The sequence below is a fragment of the Chaetodon trifascialis genome, chromosome 5 (genome assembly GCF_039877785.1).
Source record: "Chaetodon trifascialis isolate fChaTrf1 chromosome 5, fChaTrf1.hap1, whole genome shotgun sequence".
In the NCBI taxonomy this organism is placed as follows: domain Eukaryota; kingdom Metazoa; phylum Chordata; class Actinopteri; order Chaetodontiformes; family Chaetodontidae; genus Chaetodon; species Chaetodon trifascialis.
The window spans coordinates 10,884,391-10,907,663 of NC_092060.1; the positions used below are offsets into that span (position 1 = coordinate 10,884,391).

Consider the following 23,273-nt stretch of genomic DNA (forward strand, 5'->3'; position numbering starts at 1 on the left):
TACCCCCCCCTCCCCAATCCTTCGTTATGTCTTGTGTCCTCTCACCGTTTGTGATAGCTAGTGTTGTCTGGTGGTGGTCGTAGTTGTGCGGATACAGATCTGTGATGCTCTTGCCTTTTCTGTGGTGACTGGAAATTCATATCCCCCGCATATAAACATGTCCCCCCCTCCCCACGTCGATCTCCCTCTCTCCTCCATGTTGTATACTGTGGATTATGCGCATGGATTCATTTTAGTTTATACTAATTCGATTTTCAGATGAAAAGATGAATCTGATGGTCTTTATTTAACAACAGCCTACTGCTGCGTCAGGACTTGTTTTCGTATTGTGATCCACTGTAGCCACATCCACAATATGGCAGCTAATAGCTGAGCAGTAATCTCTCCACTGAAGTAAATGTGATATTTGTAGCAAATAGAGGTGCAAGTGAGAGGTTTGTGCTGCTGATCATAGCCTCTAGAGGATCATTGTAATCTCTGCCGAACAGTAACCAATAGCAGGCAGGGCTAGGCCTAATAAAGGAGGGCCTCGTCACTCCAAGTTTCCCCCATTTTAGATGCAGCTAAACTAAGCTCCCATTTCATATCCCACAATATTTAGTTTTCTCCCGTTTGCAGTATTTCAGTGTGGCACCTGATCCTGAAGCCCACGCGTTATTACCCCCCGGTCACTGAACGGTGACAAATATATTAAAAATATAATAATTGAAAAAACAAACAGAATATGTGCATATTGTTTCCAGGTGAATTATTCTCCAAGTGAAAAGGAATGTCAGGTGGAGATAGAAAAAAAGAGGCCCATTTCCCTTTTTTCTACGTGCAATGGTGTAATCTAATAAAGGATTGGAGGCAGGTGTCATGAATGTTGAATGAATGTCAGAAATAGATATGCTAAAAGCCTATCCCAGAGCCGTCCATGACAGTCCTATTAATAGGGATGGCAGGCTGGCTAGAGTTTTTTGAAGATACTGTATGTGCTCTCACACACTTATGGCTAAGTGCTGTGTGTTTTCTGTGCGTCTAGCAAAGTGGCAAATGTTGTACTGTAGGTGTAGAGAGAAATTTTTGGCTGCCATGTATTATGAACAGATACTCCCATCACATGCTGTGGCATGTGGGCCAGTGTTTTCATCACTGTGGTACAATGCAAAAACATCCTTCCTAGCAGGGACCCCCACAGGACTGTGCACATAGCAACATTGTGCACTGCAGTGGTTATGGCTCAGTTGGCTGGCAGTGATAGCACAATGCTACTTACACATGTTTGTTCACATGTAAGCATGTGAGCATGTTAAGATGCATGTGTGTGTGAGGGTGGCCTGGGTGGGTGGTATCTGTAGTTTCTCTATGGATCTGAGTCGTGCACACATCCTGAATGTTCACACATTTGCAATCCCTCTGGGCCAGGTGCCTTCTAATAGAGTTCTGTTAAATGCTGTGCAGTCAGAAGTGTCAATGTGCGGATGGTGTGTGCGAGCGAGACAGCAGTGTGTGTGAGGACGTGTGTGTATTTCTCACCAGTTTTAGGCAGAGCATCTTTGATTGGCTCCCAGACTCAGGGTATAAGTGTATTACATAACAGGGTTGGCAGACACAGGGAGGACGGACCGCGAGACTCACAGTGCGTCGGAAAGAGAAGCCTCTTTCTGGAATACAGCACCTTGTTACTCGACAACGCAGGCTGAGCTCTTGCGGAGGACCATCACCTCAACCGCTTCCAAAAGAGATTTAATTATCATGATTGCATGAACCGGACTTCTCCATGCATACACTCTCTGAACAGTTACATGCCACAAACATGGTAAGGCTGGCTCATGGGGTGTGTGTGTGTGTGTGTGTGTGTGTGTGTGTGTGTGTGTGTGTGTGTGTGTGTGTGTGTGTGTGTGTGTGTGTGTGTGTGTGTGTGTGTGTGTGTGTGCATCTGTGTGTGTTTGTTCAGGGATGCTGTAGGTGCTTTGGTGCAGATGTGCTATGGCTAGAGATAGAGGAGGATGTTGGAATGCAGTGGAGCTGCCAGTGCAGTGAATGCTGATGTGTTGTGCTGCAAAGATGATATAAGGGAGGGAATTGGCTTTCTATTGTTACATATTTGCTTGTCAGCCCTCATGTCTGTGCTTGAGCATGAAACAGAAAGCATTGGCATGTATGTCCACGTATAGGGATAGATTTCCTCTGCATTCATTTGCATTGACCCAAATACAGGTTCTGCAGTTTAAAGTCGGCTGTTTTCGCCCTCTGATCTTTGATGTTGTAACTGCAGTGTAACCATAATGATGACATAGGTCATTACAGCTGGTAGACACACATGTAATGATGAGTGTTGTGGCAAGACTTGTGGCAATGTTTGTGTGTGTACGTGTTCACTGTGTGCCATTTGATCAAGCTAGGTGAGGTTGTGCTAAGGTGGGAATTGGTAAGATTGATTATGTAATGCTTTTAATTTATTCAGACATAGAGGGAAGAAGGATGCAATGTATTGGAGAGGGCAGTGCTGATCTCATTAGGGAGATGGAGAGATGAAGGTAAGGAGAAAAGTGAGCAGGGAGGAACACTGGCTGTGAATGGATCTCGATCTCTCTCTCTCCCTTGCTCTTTCTGTCTATTGCCTATATTACAGCAGATTGATGGGGACTGGAGAGATTGTGCTTGGAGTGAATGGGGCTGAAAATGGAGTGGTTCTGGAGGTGGGCTTGGAGGCAGTGGGTAGAATAGGGCAAACAGACATTACAGTGAAGTAGCTAGAAGCGAGACTGACCTCAGTGCCAAGGCTCATCTGTTCTGTGGGTGCTGTTTCAGGCAGAGGTCCTGATGTCAGATGGTGACGGTCAAGTAGAACTGATTTGGCTTCCACTAGCTATTACTGTGCATGTGTGTGTGTGTGTGTGTGTGTGTGTGTGTGTGTGTGTGTGTGTGTGTGTGTGTGTGTGTGTGTGTGTGTGTGTTTTAACTATCCATTTGTGTCATAAGTGATTTAAATCAAATTCCTTTTCCTGAATCAACAATGATTTTTTAAAATCTTTCTGAGTACTATTCATCAGTCCTGTTACCATGGCAGCGTGACACATGTTTTTGCGGTAATCCTCATCTCTTCCTGTAGTGGAGAGCTTTGAGATATAGGTTGGGCTATTGTTACCCTAGCTCCCAGCCCTATGTGGTACCTGATTGAATCAACCCACTCAATGGTACCTTTGATCCTAAAACCTGCATGCAGAGCCAGACACTGTGTGCCTTTGCAATTACATTGACCTGGAAATGATCATGTGACTGGATTTCCTAATGCTATTGGTTTGTCCTTTTAATATTTAATGACAGAGAGCTATGACAGTCATTCAGTGGTCACTCTCTCTCTCTCTCTCTCTCTCTCTCTCTCTCTCTCTCTCTCTCTCTCTCTTTCTCACACACACACACACACACACACACACACACACACACACACACACCTAAATTTAGAAATATTCTGGTGCATCCTGAAGTGTCCTTGCCCCATCCCATCATCTTGTCAATACCAGTGAAGCATCCTCATCTGTCGCCATGACGACGGCCGTTCTTTCCCTTCCAGGCATGGACGTCCCTCCCTGTGTTCACTCCTCTGGCCTGATTGGCTTATATCTCCTGTAGCTGCCTCAGTAAACAATCAGGGAAGTAGACTTTTCTACAGGTTGAAGGGGGCAACATAGCTGCTGAGTCTGAGAGCTTAGATCCTCACGGGGGGTTTTGGTTGAATGGAAACAAACACACACACCATCTGTAGCTTCTCATGGACATTTCTTTCAAACACACTGCATCAGCACATAGGTGGAGTAACATTTTCATGCTAGAGTGATGAGGTGCATTTAAATGTTTTTCCATCCGGATATTCAGTTTTGCAGGAAGCAAAGTAATCTTAAAGGAAAAAAATTGAACTAGCTCTATTTAGGAAATAACAGTAGCTCAATATTATTATGCAAAAGCCTCAGTATAAGCAAAGAAGTAATTTAGCATCCATCCATGTGACATCCCTGTCTCCAGGCCTTTGATAACTCCTTACCTAAAGCGTAAGTAGCTCCTGTCAGGCTTGGTTAGCGCTGGCTGCTCTGCCCACAGCCCCAGGGACTGGATGCATGGTTAGCTCTGGACTGGAGAGTGCTGATGAACACTACTTTGGAGGGAGCAATTGAAACAAACAGTTGGAGCTGTGCCACAGATATATACAGGGGTTTCATGAATATGAAGCTGAGGAAGTGGCTGCACGTGTGGGTGTATGTGTGTGCGTTTGTGCATGTCTCAAGGCAACAAAGCTGAGTCCTCAGTGTGATGGATGGTGAGGCCGCTTGGTAGATGGATGATGTCAGACTCAGGTCTTTCTGGGGAACGTTGTCCACGGTCTCTTGTCCTTTAATGAGAACAACCTTTAGCCTCTTCACATTCCCTAAAGAATACTGATCACCTGACAGACTTCCATGCCCTTACAGGCCTTGCCCAGTGCATGCATATAAAATGATACTCTGCACATGTGCATGCACACAGTTGTACAATTTAAACATTTTCAGTGTCGCATAATGTCTACATTATTTATTCATGATGCTAAAATCAATAGAAAAGATTTGATGAGTCATTCTTCCATGTTTTGTCAAAGACTGTGCTGCAGATAAAATAACAAGCCCTGGTGACAGCATGAAGGAAGGGAGATTATCCCTTCACATTTGTTTGCTCCTTAGCATTTATATAACATTAACACATGTAATTATTCTAATGTCATAATGGGCCAATTACTGTCCCTGTGTGGAGACGGGTGCTGTGCTTCTGAACGCTGTGTTGTTTCTCCTCTAATGGCTCTGCCTTTTTTGTGTTGTTGTATTTTGTTGTGTTGTGCTGTGCTCTGTGTCAGCTATTGTGTTGTTCTATTTGCAATCCCTAAGCTGCCAGTGGGCCCTGGCTTTGAGGGTGTGTATTTGCATCCATTAGTAATCTGAGGGGTTTAACAACAAGGATTCACACAAATCAAGGCCAAAATGAGGCTGAGTACTGAATTACAATCACTTTCAAATTTGATTTATGTGCTGTTTTTGGTCACACAGATGCACGTTTATTGGTTAGTGTCTGCAGTGCTGTCCATGCTGTCTCAGTGGTGTTTCCACAGCGGTGGCTTCATGTAACAATAAAGCACAAGATATAGCCTGTGTCTTTCCCTCCAATTTCTCCAGTTGATAAGTGGAGGTTCAATCGTCAACGCTGAGGCGGTATGGGACCATGTGACCATGGCGGACCGGGAGTTGGCGTTTAAGGCCGGTGACGTCATCAAGGTGCTGGACGCCTCCAACAAGGACTGGTGGTGGGGCCAGATTGATGAGGAGGAAGGATGGTTCCCTGCCAGCTTTGTACGGGTGAGTTAGTTGCAGCCATGGCCTGCCAGCGACCATAGACACAACACACACCCACACATATACAGAAATGGAGGCACATGAACATATGCGCACAAGCTGATAAATACCCAGAGGAAGGTGCACATGAACAAGACACACACATTAATTTGCTTGTAGTTGAATAATGCTATTTTTTAGTTAAACATAACACCCAGGTCAGAGAACAGCCAGCTCAGTGCCTTTATCGGGTGTTCAGGGACAATAAAGCAAAGTCTCGGGTGAGCCCCTTTTTTAGTTTGGCATCACCTTCAACTGCTACCCTTGAAATCCACCTAAATTTACAACGTCTTCACTTTACATCATGATAATATAATCTCACCCACACCTGAATTCAGCCAACCCAACTCAAAGGTCTGATGCAGCTACTGTAGGTTATTCCATAATTCTTTTACTTTATTTTGAAGGAAGAATTAGAGTCCTTGTTGTAGGCAGAGGCAACCCACAGCAGATTACCCCCGACCCCCAGACACTCCTCATGGCCATTCCCACCTGTCCACCCTTCCATATTCACTCCTGAGAGGGCAGGGCAGACAGGCTGACTGACTGTCAACCAAAAAGTATCTCTCTGTTCTGTCATTCTCTCTCTCCAAGGTGGAACCCCACCCTCCTCAGCCCCAAACAAAACAGGTTTTCTATATCAACCCCATAGCAACTCCACGGTTCCAAAACACCACGTCAAAGGTGCGTTTTCCCAGCTTCATCTACCCATCCAGCCTGCCCGCCCACCCGCTCGCTCCAGTCTGTCCACACAACGTACCCTCGACATTACCAAACATTAACGTTCCCATGACGTTCTCACATCATCCTCAACGGGGTCGATAGAGAGGCAGAACTGATGAGTCAAAAGTAAAATAACATTACATGTCTTCTTAATGGCCTGTACTAAAATTCTGCAAATGGATTTGTATAGTATTAAATGGATTTTGGAATCATTGTTCCTGTTAACATTCATGGTTATTTCCATTTTAAATATTGATGATTTTTTCAGTACTCTATTTACTATTGACTCTGACTATTTCTCAGTCTTAATGCTGCGCTAGTAGTTCTCGTCTGCAGTCAGTGCTCTACCACCCGTCACTCTGCTTGTCTGTGGCGCTGCATTTCTCATCTTGTGTTTGGCATTCTACCCGTCGGTTCTTTGATGTTCTCTTGGCAAACTGTGTGTCATCAGGTGTTGGCTGCTGGACATCTGAAACCACGCTCACTTGGCCCTTTCTATAAGCGAGAGTGGAATACACTATGTATGTGGATCTGTGTGTGTGTGTGTGTGTGTGTGTGTGTGTGTGTGTGTGTGTGTGTGTGTGTGTGTGTGTGTGTGTGTGTGTGTGTGTTGGTGAGTGCATGTATGAGAAATGTGTGAGGTTGCGTGTGAGTGTATGTGCATGTATATGTGCAGGGGGGACATTTATTTGAGTCACACACAGGGCCAAAGTTAGGCACTGAATATCCTCTGGGCACCCGTCTCAGAAAGAGGCTTTTTTTTAAAACTCTGGAGTGTTTGGCGGTGTGTTCCTCACTTCTTGGACATGCTGGACCAACAGTCTTACTCACTGTCCAAGCTACCAGAGACCCTCTAAATGAAGCTCTGTGTGTGTGAGATGTGTGTTCATGTATGTGGTGTGTGTGTGCATTCATGCTCATGAGGACTGAGTTGTACCAAAGATTTTGTGATGTGAGTACCTGAATGTATCTGCTAATATGTTTTTCATCAGCTTCACACACTTAACACTTAACCGAGGACATTTCTTATTCAATGCATGTGTGTGTGGCTCTTGGTGTGCGTGAATGTGTTTGCACTCAGCTGTGGGTGAACCAGGAGGACGGTGGAGCAGAGCCAGCAGAGGGGACCAGCGAGGTGCAGAATGGGCACCTGGATCCGACCAATGACTGCCTGTGTCTGGGCTCGCCCCTTCAGAACCGAGACCAGATGAGAGCTAACGTCATCAATGAGATCATGAGCACAGAGAGGCACTACATCAAACACCTCAAGGACATCTGTGAGGTACTAAGCACGTGCACACATCCACCAGCGCACACATGCGTACACACTGCGGTTTCGGTGCACGCTTTAATGCCAAACAGACAATGGGAAATGTAAATGGTAAAGAACTGAATGAACAGAAACGTGTGTGAGAGAAGAAGCAGCGCTTCTGATGCTACACAAGGGTCTATGATTCTTAACACTCCCACATTCACGCTTTTATTCAAGACATACAGTATTTCTGTTTATTAATTTTTTTTTTTTTTTTTTTCAAAACAGTCCAAAAATAATTCTCTTTTTGTTGGATATGAAACACAGTAGTGGCAGCTGCCACGCTTGGAATCATCTAGTCCAGATTAGATTCGCCATTATATTATGAATCATGCCGAAGTGACAGGCTAGAATTCACACCTAATAAAATTAAACAAACGTCTCGCCAGTTGTTACATTTTTAGGAAAGCAAGCTTTTTATAAACACTCAAAAGACAACGTGCCCAAACCTAAATCTGAATCTAAAATCTGGACCTGATACGGGATTTACTCTGTAAGCATATTATCTAATGTCGAACAGTTTTATCTTTGTTTTTCTGTCCCTGTCTTGATATTAAAATCAAGAAGTTAAGAGGAAGCAGTTCCATGTGATAATTGAGAATTGAGAAAAGAACACAAGTATCAATGGGAGAAGAAAATAATTGATTAATTGTTGTATTATGTTATGGGAACTGATGACTTAGCGTTAAGATTTCCAGTCATGACCAACCAGCTGCATTTGTGTTTTTTGATAGAAAACAGACCACAGTTGTAATCAATCACTGTTTGATACCCATGTATTAGTTCTACTGCCAGCAGTAACAGTGTAACGTACTGTTAAATACAGTAGTCCATTCCAAAATCTTGAGCCATCGATTATTTGAGAACGCTGTCTCAAATCGAGGACACCTCATTTTAAAACACTGCTTTAATTTTGATTATTTGCATCGAACCTGACTTGAAACAAAGCAAAAGGACTTAGCATTTGTATTTCAACAGAGAGAATTCTGGGTAGTGGAGTGTGAAATAGCAAAAACCTACCTCTTACAGCAAATCTTTTCCCAATGTGCCAAAGCTTCAGGGCATTTAATTAACCACAAGAATTGAACTGACAAATTGGGGCCACAGCTCGACCTACACAAAATTGTCTCTGACTCTACGGAAGCTTCTAAGGAGCCATAGTTCATTTTGATGCCAATGAATTGTATTTAAGGAATAACTTAACATGTTTATTACAAAGAATTAACAAAATAATGAAGAGATGTAACAAGCGATGACCTTTTGTGTAGCATTTTCTGACTCATAGCCGTGTAGCCATGTCACAATTCAGGACATGGAACTTAAACTATAAACGTCTTTTAAAGCCTCAAAGGAGTTGTAACCCATATTGTTGCAGGGATACCTGCGCCAGTGCAGGAAGCGTGTGGACATGTTCAACGACGACCAGCTGAAGGTCATCTTTGGGAACATTGAGGACATCTACCGCTTCCAGATGGGCTTCGTTAGAGACTTGGAGAAACAGTACAACACAGAGGAACCCCACCTCTCTGAAATCGGACCATGCTTTTTAGAACACGTGAGTTCAAATAGTGCTTTCCTTTTTTAACGTGCTTTGATATGAAATAAAACAAAAGCAATCTTATACACACTGTCCAGCCAAGAGCAGCCATGATTGTTAATAATTTTGTAAGGCCTGTTATCTCAAGATCACAACTTAATTGTCTCATTATCTTGAGATAACTGTTAAGTTGCGGAGATAATTAAGTCACCCGCAAACAGTTTATCTCAAGATAATATGATAATTAAGTCATGATCTTGAGAAAACAGCTCTAATAAAACATTTTTTTGCTCCTGGAGCCGCTCCTCTGTGCACAGAGGTGGAGCAGTGGTTTTAAGAATTGACATGAATTTCTATGTTGGGTATTGTAGCACCACAGCATTCACCCCAAGATACTAAATACACCAGCATTCAGTGCACCACAGTGTCATGCAATGACTTTTTAGTGTCTGTTATAAAACCCAGACAGACGTACGCACCTCTGCCACCTGTTTTTTGTCCTTTTTTTTAAACATAATTAACAACACAGTGACATTATGCCAACATATTTTTGATAAACAATAGTAGGTGTCAGTCTCACTCCCAAACACGTTGCATTTCCTGTGACTCCTTCAAAATAAAAGTCCGCTCATGTTTCAACAGTTAAATGCTGTGAATGTGAAGCTTCAGCAGTAGGATGTGTTCGGCTTGCATTAGCCGTCACTTAAAGGCCCTGAAGCTTTTCCGCTGCACAGAGGGCAGTTCACTTGTTTGTTTGTTCAAAGTTTGCTAATGTTGAACATGTCAAAAGTTCAAATGAAGTAGGTCATTTGAACAGTTCTTTAGACATGCGCAGGACAGACATACATACATACAGTACATACAGACAGACATCCCTTGCTTTATAGTTAGATGGATACAATAACTGAGGCCACAGTTTAAAGGTGGGTGGACTTCTGTCTTGTAGCTAAATAATGTCAGCTACCATTATCTTGCAGTAAGTTGGCAACCTGGCTTGCATTTGGAATGAATGATTTTAATTTTTTCATTTTACATTTTCATGACTAATGTCAGCTGTCACATCACATAAGGCAAAGTACCATTACTAACATGGGGGTGGGGGGGGTGTCATGCTGATGAAAGGGTGGATGTCACAACACCCATAACACCTGCGTATGCGATGCTCCTGTCTGTACATACTGACACTCCTCTCCATAGCATGTTTTATTAAAAAGAGGATTCATTGCTTATATTCCTCTCTCATCATGTATCTATGTGCTCCCTTATTCTACAGCAAGATGGTTTTTGGATCTATTCAGAATACTGTAACAACCACTTGGATGCCTGTATGGAGCTGAGCAAACTGATGAGGGATGGCAGGTACCAGCACTTCTTCGAGGCCTGTCGCCTCCTTCAGCAAATGATTGACATCGCCATAGACGGCTTCTTGCTCACCCCTGTCCAGAAAATCTGCAAATATCCACTCCAGCTGGCTGAGCTTCTCAAATACACCGCACAGGAGCACAGGTACTGTATGCTTTGGCCAAGGTCACATCTAATCTGCTGATTGTGTCGCTTCTGGATGGTAGCTCATTTGTTTCTAAAAAGAAGACATTACTGATGCGTCGTTGTGTTCCAGATGCGTTGCGTTGCAATGCCGATGTTGCAGGTGTTGGGTTTATTCTACTAAAATGATGATTATCCATGTATGAACTGAAACAAATGCTGTTTTGCACAGCTTTACCAGCTTTCTGTGAATGTTTTAGAGGAAAACATTCATCAAGGAATCTCAGTTGTATTAAAACTGCGCGCTACAGTACTGCAGTACTGCAATTCATAGCCACTTCAAATAATTTTTATTTCAACACATGGCCATAGGATCACTGCATAGACCTCTGGATATAAATAGATTTGAAGATTAAATATGAATTTGGGCTTTTGCTGGCACATATACAAGGATTGGCATTCTCCACACACTGTGTGCACAACACAGAAGCACAGTACACAATCTAAACATTTGCAGATCATCTCTCATGCGCAGGCACATACGCGAGCATCCAGATGTGCAAACTCATGCGTGCAAACCCATGGAAACATGGTGTAAGTGATTCAGCGTGTCTCAGCCAGCTCCAGGTCATTCACAAACCATGCGTTCTCAGCCAAAGAGGGACAGGTGCCAGCTCTGCCAGCTCTGCCTGCCAGATCACAGTGTTTGACTGTTAGGAGCTGTGCAGAATCTGCCAGATATAGGCCTGCTCTCTGTCACACACACTCACAGCACTGTCACACACACACACGTATTATCTACCAAAGTGAGGATTGGATCCGTAGCACATCTAAGCCAGAGGGATAAATTCAGCTCAGTTAGCATGGACGCAGTCAGTGTTAACTGTGGCTAGAGAAAGTGGCTGGTTAGAATTAAGGAGCACTGTGTTATTTTGACTGTGTTCCAGCAGATTTACTGTTGTTCCTTGAGTTTATAACCACAGTCCTTTAATAGGCTACTCTGTATCATTCACTACAGCAACATTACATGTCTTTTTTAAAGAGTGGCTGATCTCCAAGAGCTATAACTTTTCCTTTTAACACCCCAGGAGTAATTACTCGTACACTCTGTCTGTAGTGACTATCGATATGTGGCAGCAGCACTGGCAGTAATGCGGAACGTCACTCAGCAGATCAACGAGAGGAAGAGGAGGCTGGAGAACATCGACAAGATCGCCCAGTGGCAAGCCTCTGTTCTGGACTGGGAGGTATGTGTACGTCTAGACTGTGGAGTAATTACTAAGCATCTGATGTTGTTTTACTGGCAGAATCTGGTCTGGTCTATTTAGTCCATCTGCTGGGTCACAGAATTTGCAGAGGGATGGAAGCACTTACATTTTACTCTGTATATCTGTCACTAAATGTAGACGGTTTTACACACACCTCTCGTTCACTCAGTGAAAACATTAAATGTTCTTTTTTTGTATGTGTTAAAGATTCTTTAAGTCCTTGAATTCCTTAAATGTTTGTCTTTGTAACAGACCAAAAATAACATCTTCTCAGCTTCCACTTTTAGACTTTCACAACTTGATACCCTCCATTGCATTTGCATTAGTGCAAAAATGTTTGTAGTGCACTTTTGTAGAGTTACACACATAAGACGCACATACAAACAATGGCAGTCAAAATTGATTCAGCAGAGGCCGACACAGCCTGGATTTTAGCCATTTGTATGGGCCAATCTGGTTCCTACATTTCCCATAATGCCACTTGACTTTTCGCTGACTACCCCTGCCGGGTAAACAGCCATGTCTTATTAAAGCTGCAGTAGGTAACTTGTATAAAAGTAATTTTTTGTCATATTTGCTAAAACTGTCCCTATGCCCAGACAGCAGTACATGAAACATGTAATCTGTGAAAAAAAAAAACGGCTCCATTGGTCCCACCTACTGCTCCTACTGCGATTTGTAAGAATCCACTGCGCCCGACACTAAACAACCAACTCACACACACTGTAAACCGCCCCCTCCCTCCACTCATGTGGCCGGCTGCCGCTCAGTCAAACAGCTCTGTTAGTGGCGTCAGGAGACTAGTGAAAGCTGTGGCGGAGCTACAGCCACCCGCAAAGGAGAAACTGCCCATACGCCACTGCCAACAACAGCATATATGGCTAAGACAACAAATAACCATAAAGCTAATATGGTGATTGTTACAGTAACACTCCGCAGCACGTACGGTATGTTAGCGACTGTGATGTAGCAGCTGGGCAGAGTTAGTTTGTTTCCGATGCTAAGGCTAACGTTACTGGTTGTCACATCAGGATTCATTTCTCAGGCTCTCCGAAAAAGCTCCTTCAGAGCCACATACGTCATTATAAAACTGTTTTCACAGGCTGAGAACTACTAACCACATCTTTGTTGTATGTGTAAAATTAATAGAGTTAGGCTTTTTAGTTTTTGGCAGTCTGCAGATGACGTCATGTCACTCTTTTGTTGTGGTGCAAATGTAGATGGAGGGCCAGAAGTGATTTTCTGCATAGGGAGCACTATGACACACACTCAAAGTGCCGATGTTTTGCGTTGTTTACGGTTGCTCAAATTGATCAAGCCAAGAAATCACAAGGAGCTTTTATTGAGCACCAAAAGTTGTTGTTCACAAAGGAGAAAAATGAAAGAAATTGACCGAATATAGCCAGAAAAAATAGCTTGTTAACCATCTGTGGTCGAGAGCAAGCAAGTCGGATAATGGTGGAAATGGTGTAACATTAGCTGTTGTTTTTAATCTGTGGTCATAGATTTAAAGTAATAGCTACAAGCAGCATGACAAACGCTTGATAGCATTTTCTGACTCATAACTGTGTAGAACGACATCTGAATGAGCCTGTAGTTTGTTATATCTGCTGTCTCAGTAGCAGCGAAACTTTGAGTTCAGTTGAGAAAAATGGCTCCCCTTCATAAGGGTCACATCTGACACATGTTCTGATTTTCTGTTTGCACCTTTCTCTCATAATTTCATCCAAACTAGCACAGTGAGAACTTTCCTCCATCTCGTCCATTGCGGTTTTCACATCCTGCCCTCCGCCTGAATTTGACGTCACATGACTGCAAACAGCCTATTTATAAATTGCGTATCTGTGTTTGTGTTTGTCTAGGGGGATGATATCTTGGACAGGAGCTCGGAGCTCATCTACACTGGGGAGTTGTCATGGATCTATCAGCCGTATGGACGTAGCCAGCAGCGAGTCTTCTTCCTCTTTGATCACCAGCTGGTCCTCTGTAAGAAGGTAGGTTCTCTCTGTCTCTCTCTCCCTCTGTCTCTCTTTCTTTGTTCACTTTCTTCCTCTTTTTGAACACTTTGTCGACTGAAAACAAGCTGATAAGCTGAAACGCACCCTCAGTCTGTGTTCTTGAAAGTTTTCTATCACATGGCTGGTGGCAGAGACGCTTGAAAACAATGTGACTTCTTCTTCAACCTTACTCGAGAGAGCTGCAAATAGATTACATAATACCGTATGAGACGCACCAGCCCCCAGTGAAGATGTGTTCAAATCCTCAGCACCTTTCACAAAATGGAGCTGTGCTAGTTTGGGCTGTAATGCACCGAGGCTGTGCACTCCTGTCAGACGGATGTTCACGCTCGGCTAGGCCCCACAATGCATGCACACAGAGACACAGACACAAATGCGGACAGACGCGCGGAAACACACACAGGAGCTGAATAACTGCGTCATCACACACGTGTGCACACAGAGGAACAGTAATTTCACCATTACACAGACAAACAGAGAGAAAATAAGATAAAAACAAAGACACACTGTCTATGTTTCTACCCCTCTCAGCCCTCCCTGTATCACTGTTGAACATCTCTGACACCAGAAATGAACTCCAGTATTTCTACAGATTAACTGGTCTGGTCCACTGAATAAATTCTGCTCCAAGACACACTAAATTATAAAGTCTGTTCTTTGTTCTCATATCCTTCTCCGGCATCCTCAGTACAACATGTGTAATGGCAGGCCTCAGGGCGTGTTAGTAACACGTTGCATGTAGCCCTCCATCTTTTCCTCTCATCTCTTCCTTATCAGCACACAGATGCAGATTTGTCTCAGCACGCCTATTAAAAGATGCCTGTTCTGTATTTTTTCTTTTTACCTCCCTTGACCTTATCGTGTGACTGGATGATATTTGGTCCTCAGGCAATGGTCACGATGAAGATTTTATTTTATCTATCCCTCTTTTTCCCACAAATTATTATACATGTGGTTTATGAACTGCTCCAGAGCTGGAACAGTTAGCCGATTGATAAAAACCATTTAGATGTTTTTGTCGTATGTGATAGTGAACTGAATGTCTGTTATAGACCAAATATTAATAAAATTATCAAAAAGAATTGGGAGATTAATCAATGCTTCATATTTAGCAGATGGGAAAATTACTGTTGTGTGACTCTACAGCTGCCAGTGATGATGCAGAATGATAGAAATCTGAATTAACTTTTCACTGTTGACTAAACAACAGGGAGCAGTGAATGAGTGAACAAGGGAGTGATTCCAGACACGCTGCCTGCCTTAGACGCCATAGTTACTGGTGGTGCATGAAGTGGACAGAATATAAGAGACACAGTGCAGTCCAATAGAGCTGCAGCAATTAGTCCAGTAATTGATTTGTTGATTGGCAGTTCCACATTGATTATTCACAAACAGGAGTCTCAGAAATTGAATAAACACCTGTCTGACACAAACTGTCATCAGAAACTGGCTTTATAATATTCACAAAGACAGCAGTTATTCTGAGTAGTTGTGTGGTTGTGCATTAGATTATGTTGGTGTAAACTTGTAAGGGTAGTAGCCATTGTTGAAATAGTACTCTGCATTTTGTGCTATTGAGTGTCACGCACATTTGCTGAGAAACCTGGCATTCTGCAAGGCGTGTAGAAGGTGTTTGTATGTTTGGGCAGCAGATGGAAAGGGTTGCATAAAACAGACTCTCAGGATACCAAGGGAAGGATGCTTGTTGACACCTCCAAGGTTCAGCACACACGCGTACACACATTAACAGACGTCCTCCCCTCCTCCTCCCCAGGATCTGATACGCCGAGACATCCTGTACTATAAGGGCCGCATCGACATGGATCGCTACGAGGTGCGGGACGCCATAGACGGGCGCGATGATGACTTCAACGTCAGTGTGAAGAACGCCTTCAAATTGTGCAACAAAGACAGCGAGGAGATCCACATCTTCCTGGCAAAGAAGCCAGAGGAGAAGATCCGCTGGCTCAGGGCCTTCCATGAGGAGAGGAAGATGGTGCAGGAGGATGAGAAAATCGGTTAGTCACGCACCTCCCTGTTTGGAAAGCATTCGTTTCATTCACAGTGGGCGATGGAGCTTCACGTACATGTTGTATTTGCGGCAGCACACTACAAGGTGACTGTTTTTAGTACAAAACATGAGTTCCTCTGTGTGATGTGAGTAAGTTCAGTTGTAAAATGAGCACGACAACCAGGCCTCAGCTCTGATTGGCTGGATCACTCAGGTTCTGTGCTATTGTGGCTTCACAGCTGTGTCTAAGCCTTGCTAAAAGGCAGTGTGTTCCTCATGTGGAACATGTGTAAAACATAACGTTGTTTGTTGTTTAGGTTTTGAGATCTCGGAGTATCAGAAGCGACAGGCGGCCATGACAGTGAGAAAGGTGACCAAACAGAAAGGTGAGGCAACAAGAAGATATCAGGTGATTTCCCTTTTCTTTTCCTCGCTGCTGTGCTCTGTCTTCTCATCGCTGTTTACTCTCCCCTTAACCTGCTCTCTTTTTTTACTTTCTACACCTTTTTTAAACACGTCTACTTTGTTTATGAAAGGACCTAGACTATCTGTGTACTCAGTATCTAGAAATGTCCAGTGGATTCATGTCTTCTCGCTTTATTACTTTCACTTTAAATGTCTGTCAGCCCATACTTGAGGACGACTTGATAAGAGTTGTAAAGCAGCTGTTAAGCATCAATGAAAAGACAGAGGGCTGTTTGCATGAAGTATTGAGTTTAAAGGGCGATACCAGTGTTCATGACATGTGGGTCCTGTGTCATGCTCGTCTTGAAAAAAAAATCTAAAACCTCAGACAACTGTTTGCATTTTTTCTTTTACTGAGTTAGGGTGGTTGTTGGTGCTTATCACATCCATTTACATCCAGATTATCACAGTATACCCGGAGTACTTCTGATGTGTCTGTGTGGAGATTATAGTCAGACTTCTTTTGTTTTGTTACAGCATCTAAATAGTAGAACAAGGAGCCTTTGTCTTACATTGTGTACTCCAGCACAATGGAACAACATGACGCCTTGAAGTCAGGAGAAACATCAGGGTAATCATGTTAGTCTTATTTTGCGATTCAGCAAGTTCTTGTTTTAAAGTTTTAACGCCAGTTTTTGTCAAAAGTCTGTCGACTCCCAACGGCTACCAGCTATCTCAGTAACAGGAGAACATGTCAAACACGTTATTCAAGAATGCTCGAGCTCCTGACAGAGCACCAGACACCGGACCCACATGTCCAAACCTGCTGGCATCATCCTTTAAGATTTAGTCATTTTAGTGGGAGGCTAGATGTTTGTACATTTATCATTACAGATGTTTTTGCTATTGCCAGTATCACGATAAGCATGACCATCCATTAAGATATTGATTAACCAATGAACACTGCTGGAATGTTCTCTCTGACGTTAGGATCCCTGTAGATGTCTGTCAGAAGTAAATGTTGTGTGTTTCTAAGTGCTGTATGTGTACATGGCTGGCACAAGGTGAAGTACTCTCTTGAATTTCAGATTCATTTATAGATTTCATCTTGAGAAAGAGGGCCATGTTGTATGGACATGGTTTGAAAATGATAAAGGTATATGCATTAGAGTTCTCCTTAGAGCTAGCGCAATAAGATGCCATGGCAACTGCTAAGCAGCATTGGGAGGCGTTGTGATTAACGTTGGCATTGGAGCATGCAGTCACAGTCCAATCTGTTTACAAGCATTATCTTGACTATCCAAGATAAACAGGTTCCACTAACACAAATAGATCAAACCCTTCTAACTGCTAAAACAGTGTTTGGCAAAACTACCCGTAACAAAAGACACTGTTTCTCATCTTTGCATTTCTTTTCCTAAGATGCCATGGCAACTTTTGACTATTTCATCTCCAAATATTGATTGTATCTAATTTTTAATTGCACTAGCATAGTTGTGATGCTTGTAGACTGTAGCTAAATGACATTGTAGACTGTAGTTCAATGCATATTAACAGCTTTCTGTTGGCTCTATTTTTGTTCTCAAGTGTCAAAGGGTGCTATTCAAACAAACGCGCTGTCAACAAACATGGAAGAACAGCGTCCTTCGTCCAAACGCCTGGTTTCATCATCGCATCAGATGTAATCTGTGGGTTCTCTTGTTTGCCTGTTACAGAGTTTGATTGAATAGCATCTTTAGTCTCCCTTGTGTCATTGCTGCAGCTGAATTCCACATTTCTCCCAATTCAGCCGTCATCATATGATCATACTGTATCATATCTCAGGTTTAATATGCAGGAATGTTAGCGCCGAAGGCTCATTTTGTATGTCTGTGTGCCTGTTTTCTTTGGAAGCATGACTTGATGTTGTGTTGTTGTGTCAGTTTCAGATAGATTACTGACAATGTTTCCTGTTTGCTATCCACCTCCCTTCTTTTTCTCTTTCGCTTTGTGCCCTGCACCGCCTCCTTGTCCCCCTCCCTCTTACACCCCCTTCCTGCTCTTTTTGCACCTGCCTTCTTAGGTGTAAACAGGTGCACGCCCCCCTCATACCCGCCCCCCCAGGACCCCCTCAGTGCGGGGCAGTATGAGGTAACGGAGGACATGGCACAAGGAGAGGTTTTTGAATTCAGTCAATCCAAAAGAGGCCAGGCTCCTTTCTGGCAGAATTTTAGTAGATTAGCTCCATTTAAGAAATAGAGATACACAGACTCTTCTGAAGGACCAGCTATTTTTCTTAGAAGCACTAAACACTGGATGATCATGTCCCATGATGAAGAAAAATACAAAAAAAAACCCACATACACAAGAGACTTTGCAATTAAGGACCAATGTTAATATAGAGTGTGACTGGAAGCAGCAAGAGGACTGAAGACTTGAGAAAAAATAAAACTTTCTAATTCATATATGTTAGCAACGTTCTTAGTTATCACGCTTCTCCAGCTGAGTCGACTGTCATGAACTCTTTCCCTCGGATTCTGCATATTCCCGCCATCTGAATGTCCTGGAGTTACTGAGATTGTCACATTATTTCATTTTGAATACATCATCCGGAAAGAAACACAAGGCCAAGCCAGGGCATTCCTCGTAGTATGATTGTGTCCAAAAGCTGAGATCTTGCTGTGCTGCTATGTGAGATTGCTTGTTGCATTCTTCTGAATGTGAGATTGAATAACGACAGGCCTCAGCTGCTGGCTGCGGTCGTCTGAAGGACCTGTGAAGCTCCACTGTCAGCATCATCTCTGAGTTAGAACCATCCTGCCACTGATCACAGACCATCTCTGCTCCGCTGGTGTCCACGTGTGGATCTCCCCCTCATTCTGAGCGCTCCATACTCTCTCTAGCTGTTTGCATATAGTAGCCCTCTCTTCACCGAGTCTGACGTTCACAGTGTCTCCCTCACTCTCTCAACATCCCTCTTCTCGTCCTCTCGATCTCTCTACCCACCTGCTCAGCCTCTGTGAGTCAGTGGCTTTCAGAGGAAGAGCTTCATTCTTTTGGAAACCTGCCATTGGCCGTGACATGATGGGTCAGGGAACAAATCAATAGTCAGAGCATCAGTAGAATATTTACATCCTTTCACCAACGACTTTTGACAGGGTATTCATAACCGATCACGCCGAGGGGCTGTGCGTCGCATTTGACGGAGGGTTTGCCGCTGAGATGAAACAGCTGGGAGCAGGAGATAGGCAGGCTATGGTCCACCTGCCTTGTGTTAGAGCCCCTCCCCTCTCCCCCAGAGACCACCCCTGTAGCACTGTGCTGGCAGCTTCCTGGGTGTTTGGAAAGAGCACAGCCTACCTCCCTGAAATCCACTGAGAGCTAAAAGTGAAGTTGATGCATTGGCCAAGGTCTAAAATGATATCTCTTTTTCACGTCAGCTGTTTCAAAAAAAAAAAAAAAAAAAACAGACTCCTTCAGTTGACTCAATTATTTTGTATTGCTCACACTTTAAAAAGCACAGCCCATATTCAGTCTGAGTACTTTTTCTCGTTGCAAACGTGAGACCAGAGTGTGAGACATTAGGATGAACGCTAGCCAGCACAAGGGGAAATGGTCAGGAGATGGCAGGAATCCTAAATGAACAGGACAACCAAATCAGCCGGTTGTGAGTCAGTACTGCAGACGTGTGAGCCAACACTGCAGGGAGGCAGAAAGGTGAAGTAAATCTGTAGCATGCAGGTGTCCTCTGACAGATTCCCGCGTCTCTAAAGACGCCAGCTTCAAAATCTTGGCACTCCTTCCCTGTCACGTCGTTTCCCAGATCTGATCCACGTTCCGACAATTTGCTCGGCGCTGTTAAATGATTGGCGGAGGACTGTGGTCCGATCAGATTGATTTGTTGAGTCTCAGAAAAGCTGCTGTAAGCGAGCTCCCGTGCTCCTTAAGCGGAGGCGTTAGAGAGGAGAAGATCCACGGAGTGAAACGACTGATTCACACACATCATGAAGGTGTATTCTTTTCCGCAGCTGGAATGTAAGTGACACATCTGTCCTTGGTTTGTGATCATATTTTGACCTCAGATACAGAAATACATTTTGTGTTGAATTATATCACCTGATGGACAGTACATATACAGTATGACAACTTGTGCAATGTGATATATCATTATCTATCTTCACTACTCACTACAACGTGATATGAAAGAGTTATATATCGTTCTATGTCATTTGTTTGCCTTCTTATAGGCCTTATAACCTATTGGAAAAAAAGACCTTAGAATTGCTTTGTATGTTGTGTAATTTATGTTTTGTTTCAGTAAAGAAAGTTGAGAAACGGGTGAGTCGGCTGCTGGTGTCTGTAGAGATGGCTCCCAGTGAGATTGTTGTGGAAGATAATTCCCTGGTCTGGCACAGCAAAAAGATGTGGTTCCCAGGCCATGATAACCTCAGGTCCCGTGCTACGCCCCCCTCCCCCACCCCAACTCAACCTCACCCCATGCCCCCACTCCACGCCACCATCAGAACCAACGTACAAACGCAAGCATGCAGGCAAACACACACACGCAGACACAGACACATAATCATGCGCACTTGCTGGCCCGTTCTGCTGCGGAGAAGAGAGATGCTATCTAACAGTGCCTTCCAGCATTCCACTAGTGATTATCTATTCAGTTTCACAGGCAGATTTGAATTAGTCATGTATTTTCCCTTCAGTGTGGGACTTGCATCTCTCTCTCTCTCTCTCTCTCTCTCTCTCTCTTTCTCTTTCTTTCTCATACACACTGGGAATTCCTCGATCCCCAGTGCATGAGATCCACTCAGACAGAAACGTAGAGGTCAGGCCTTTTCCATATGAGTAGATACTGTGCTGTCTGTCTGAAACACTTTGAAACACCTTATTATATTAGATCACACTTGCATAGCGGTAATTTTATTGCACAAGAAGACTTAATTCTGATTTCAGACGTTTAGAAATGACATGAAATTCCTTTGTTGTTGTATACTTAACATGCTGAACGATGGTTTGATTTGAATATATAGTAGCAAACAGATTTTCTTTAGTCAAGATAGGTTTCACATTTCAAAGTATATTATTAACAATGAGTTATGAATCAAAAGAAGAATCATCTATTTTACCTTTATCAGCTACACACTGTAAATAATGTAAAAAGAACAGATCATATATTTGGATATTGGTATTTTGCGTTGGAGACGAATGTTGTTCCAGTTCTAGCGTGCGGTAGACCTCAGTACCAGGTAAATGCATGCTTGTGGCATCCAATATTTTGCATGAGACTTAAGACAACTCTTAACAGATTGTTTAGTTTCATTTAACTTCCAATGGGATTTTTTTCCACGACGCGGAACCATTCATGCGTGAACCCATACCATCTCACTGAAGGGAGTTCTTTTCTCTGTCCACCTGTCTCCTGCTCACTATACATTACAGGTCGTAGCTTCTGTTTTTATTTATTGTCAAGTAGAGGGACACATCCTTCCTCATGCTGAATCAAAGACTGAACTGTTGACAGGTGAAACGAAAGGCACTGATGCTCTTTGCCCAGATATAATGGGTACTATAAACTGTAACATTACTTTAAACTTGCTTTCCTTTTCTTTCTATGCTGTCATGGTCCAAACTGCTGGTTATTATTATTATTTTATTTGAATTTTTTTATTTTTTTTTGGAACGCCATTAACCGCTGAGGCAAAACGGGTATAATTTTTCTATGACAACAGAGAACCAAATAGGAGTTAGCACTGATCATTGGTGTTTGTGTATAGATTTGTAGTCAAGCAGAAGAGCTGAATAAATGCGAAACCTCTCGGGATGAGCTAAAAATAAACATAATCCTGAAGACACGCGCGCGCACACACACACACACACACACACACACACACACACAGTACTCTATGTCATGCTCTTGTTTCTACTTGAGAAATGATTCTTTGAAGTACTTGACAGTACAAATTAAACCCTCACTTGTATTTATTGATTGCAGTATTAAGCAGCTCCATTCTGGCCACATTGTCAAAAGGATGTATATATTGGGCTTTTATTTGTTCTGGAATTATCATCCTGACCTCGTCCTGAGAGCTGAGAGGACAGCCTTCTGTGCAGTTGAAATTATTTTTTTCTCCCTCTCTTTCCAAGTTAGCCAACTGTCAATCGGATGCATCAGAGGTTGCTCATGTTTGTGTAACTCCTCTTTAGTCCAGGGTGAACATGAGCCGCTGACCAGGTTCACTCACATTTAGCATAGCAGCATCTTCAGTAGGAACTCCTCGCCGCTGGTTATGCAGCCCTGTGTTGTGTCAGAGTAGTCAGGGTACAACAGAGTCTTCAAAGAGCCATATGTTAATGTGGTGACAATGACAGCAAGGTTAACAGAAGACCGACATCCCACTTTTGGCATCTATTCATTGTATATTACCATCTAGTTTGAGGTCTGGATTTTTGGATCACAGAAGATTTTATTCACAGTATCCACATCCTTTGTCACCATATGCAAACATTTGCCATTTTCTTTCTTGCTGGCCTTTTGAGTTTGATTATTTGTTGTAGAAATGAAAACCTGAAAAATAATGCCTATTCAATCCAGAAACTGTGAATGGGAGAGTGGAGATGTCAACTGTATGTACATTATATGTTTTGATGTAATCAGAAGCACTGGGAATATGTTGTACTTTGCTGTAAAAATAAATCCATATCTGATATAACTGTACTTTTGTTGAAAATAAAACCTCTACAGAACCTGCGTGTCGAGGCATCAGTGCCTGAGTGAGAGCATTGTGTGCTGGCCTTTCCTGTCATGTGACATCACTTCCTGTTTGTAAGTCCCATTCCCAGCTGCTGACTCATTAACTCCTGGATGTATTGCAGAAGAAGGAAGTTCAGGCATACAAACACGAGACAGAAACACTATCAAGATGCTGTTCTCGAGTCACAAAAGAAAGATTTCAGCAAACTTCCAGCCTCAGCTTGCAGCCTGCAAATAACTAAGCTGCAATCAATAAATAATGAGACTTATGCAAATATATTCTCCCAGTTGGCCGTGCTCAAGTGTAGCCTCCACTTCCTCATGTTTGGAAGATGCAAGGCTGTTTTTCAGGCAAGATCTAAGACGCCCTGGT

The 23,273-nt window shown here is 43.1% G+C and overlaps 1 protein-coding gene across 21 annotated transcripts in view; it reads left to right on the forward strand.

Annotated features, from left to right (window-relative positions):
• LOC139330896 (rho guanine nucleotide exchange factor 9) overlaps positions 1-22,893 on the forward strand; it is a 43,245-nt gene extending 20,352 nt beyond the window's left edge. For 4 of the 21 annotated variants that reach the window (XM_070962086.1, XM_070962095.1, XM_070962097.1 and 1 more), the window contains 10 exons: positions 5,184-5,363; positions 5,994-6,083; positions 7,204-7,404; positions 8,810-8,989; positions 10,245-10,477; positions 11,574-11,703; positions 13,587-13,718; positions 15,517-15,760; positions 16,071-16,139; positions 18,221-22,893. In XM_070962086.1, coding sequence (XP_070818187.1) covers positions 5,184-5,363; positions 5,994-6,083; positions 7,204-7,404; positions 8,810-8,989; positions 10,245-10,477; positions 11,574-11,703; positions 13,587-13,718; positions 15,517-15,760; positions 16,071-16,139; positions 18,221-18,396 — 1,635 coding nt within the window. In that variant the 3' untranslated portion in view covers positions 18,397-22,893. Of the gene's footprint in view, positions 1-40; positions 1,802-5,183; positions 5,364-5,993; positions 6,084-7,203; positions 7,405-8,809; positions 8,990-10,244; positions 10,478-11,573; positions 11,704-13,586; positions 13,719-15,516; positions 15,761-16,070 lie in introns of those variants that run through there. The other 17 variants (XM_070962088.1, XM_070962103.1, XM_070962104.1 and 14 more) reach the window with 9 other exon arrangements.
• The last annotated feature ends 380 nt before the right edge of the window (positions 22,894-23,273 follow it).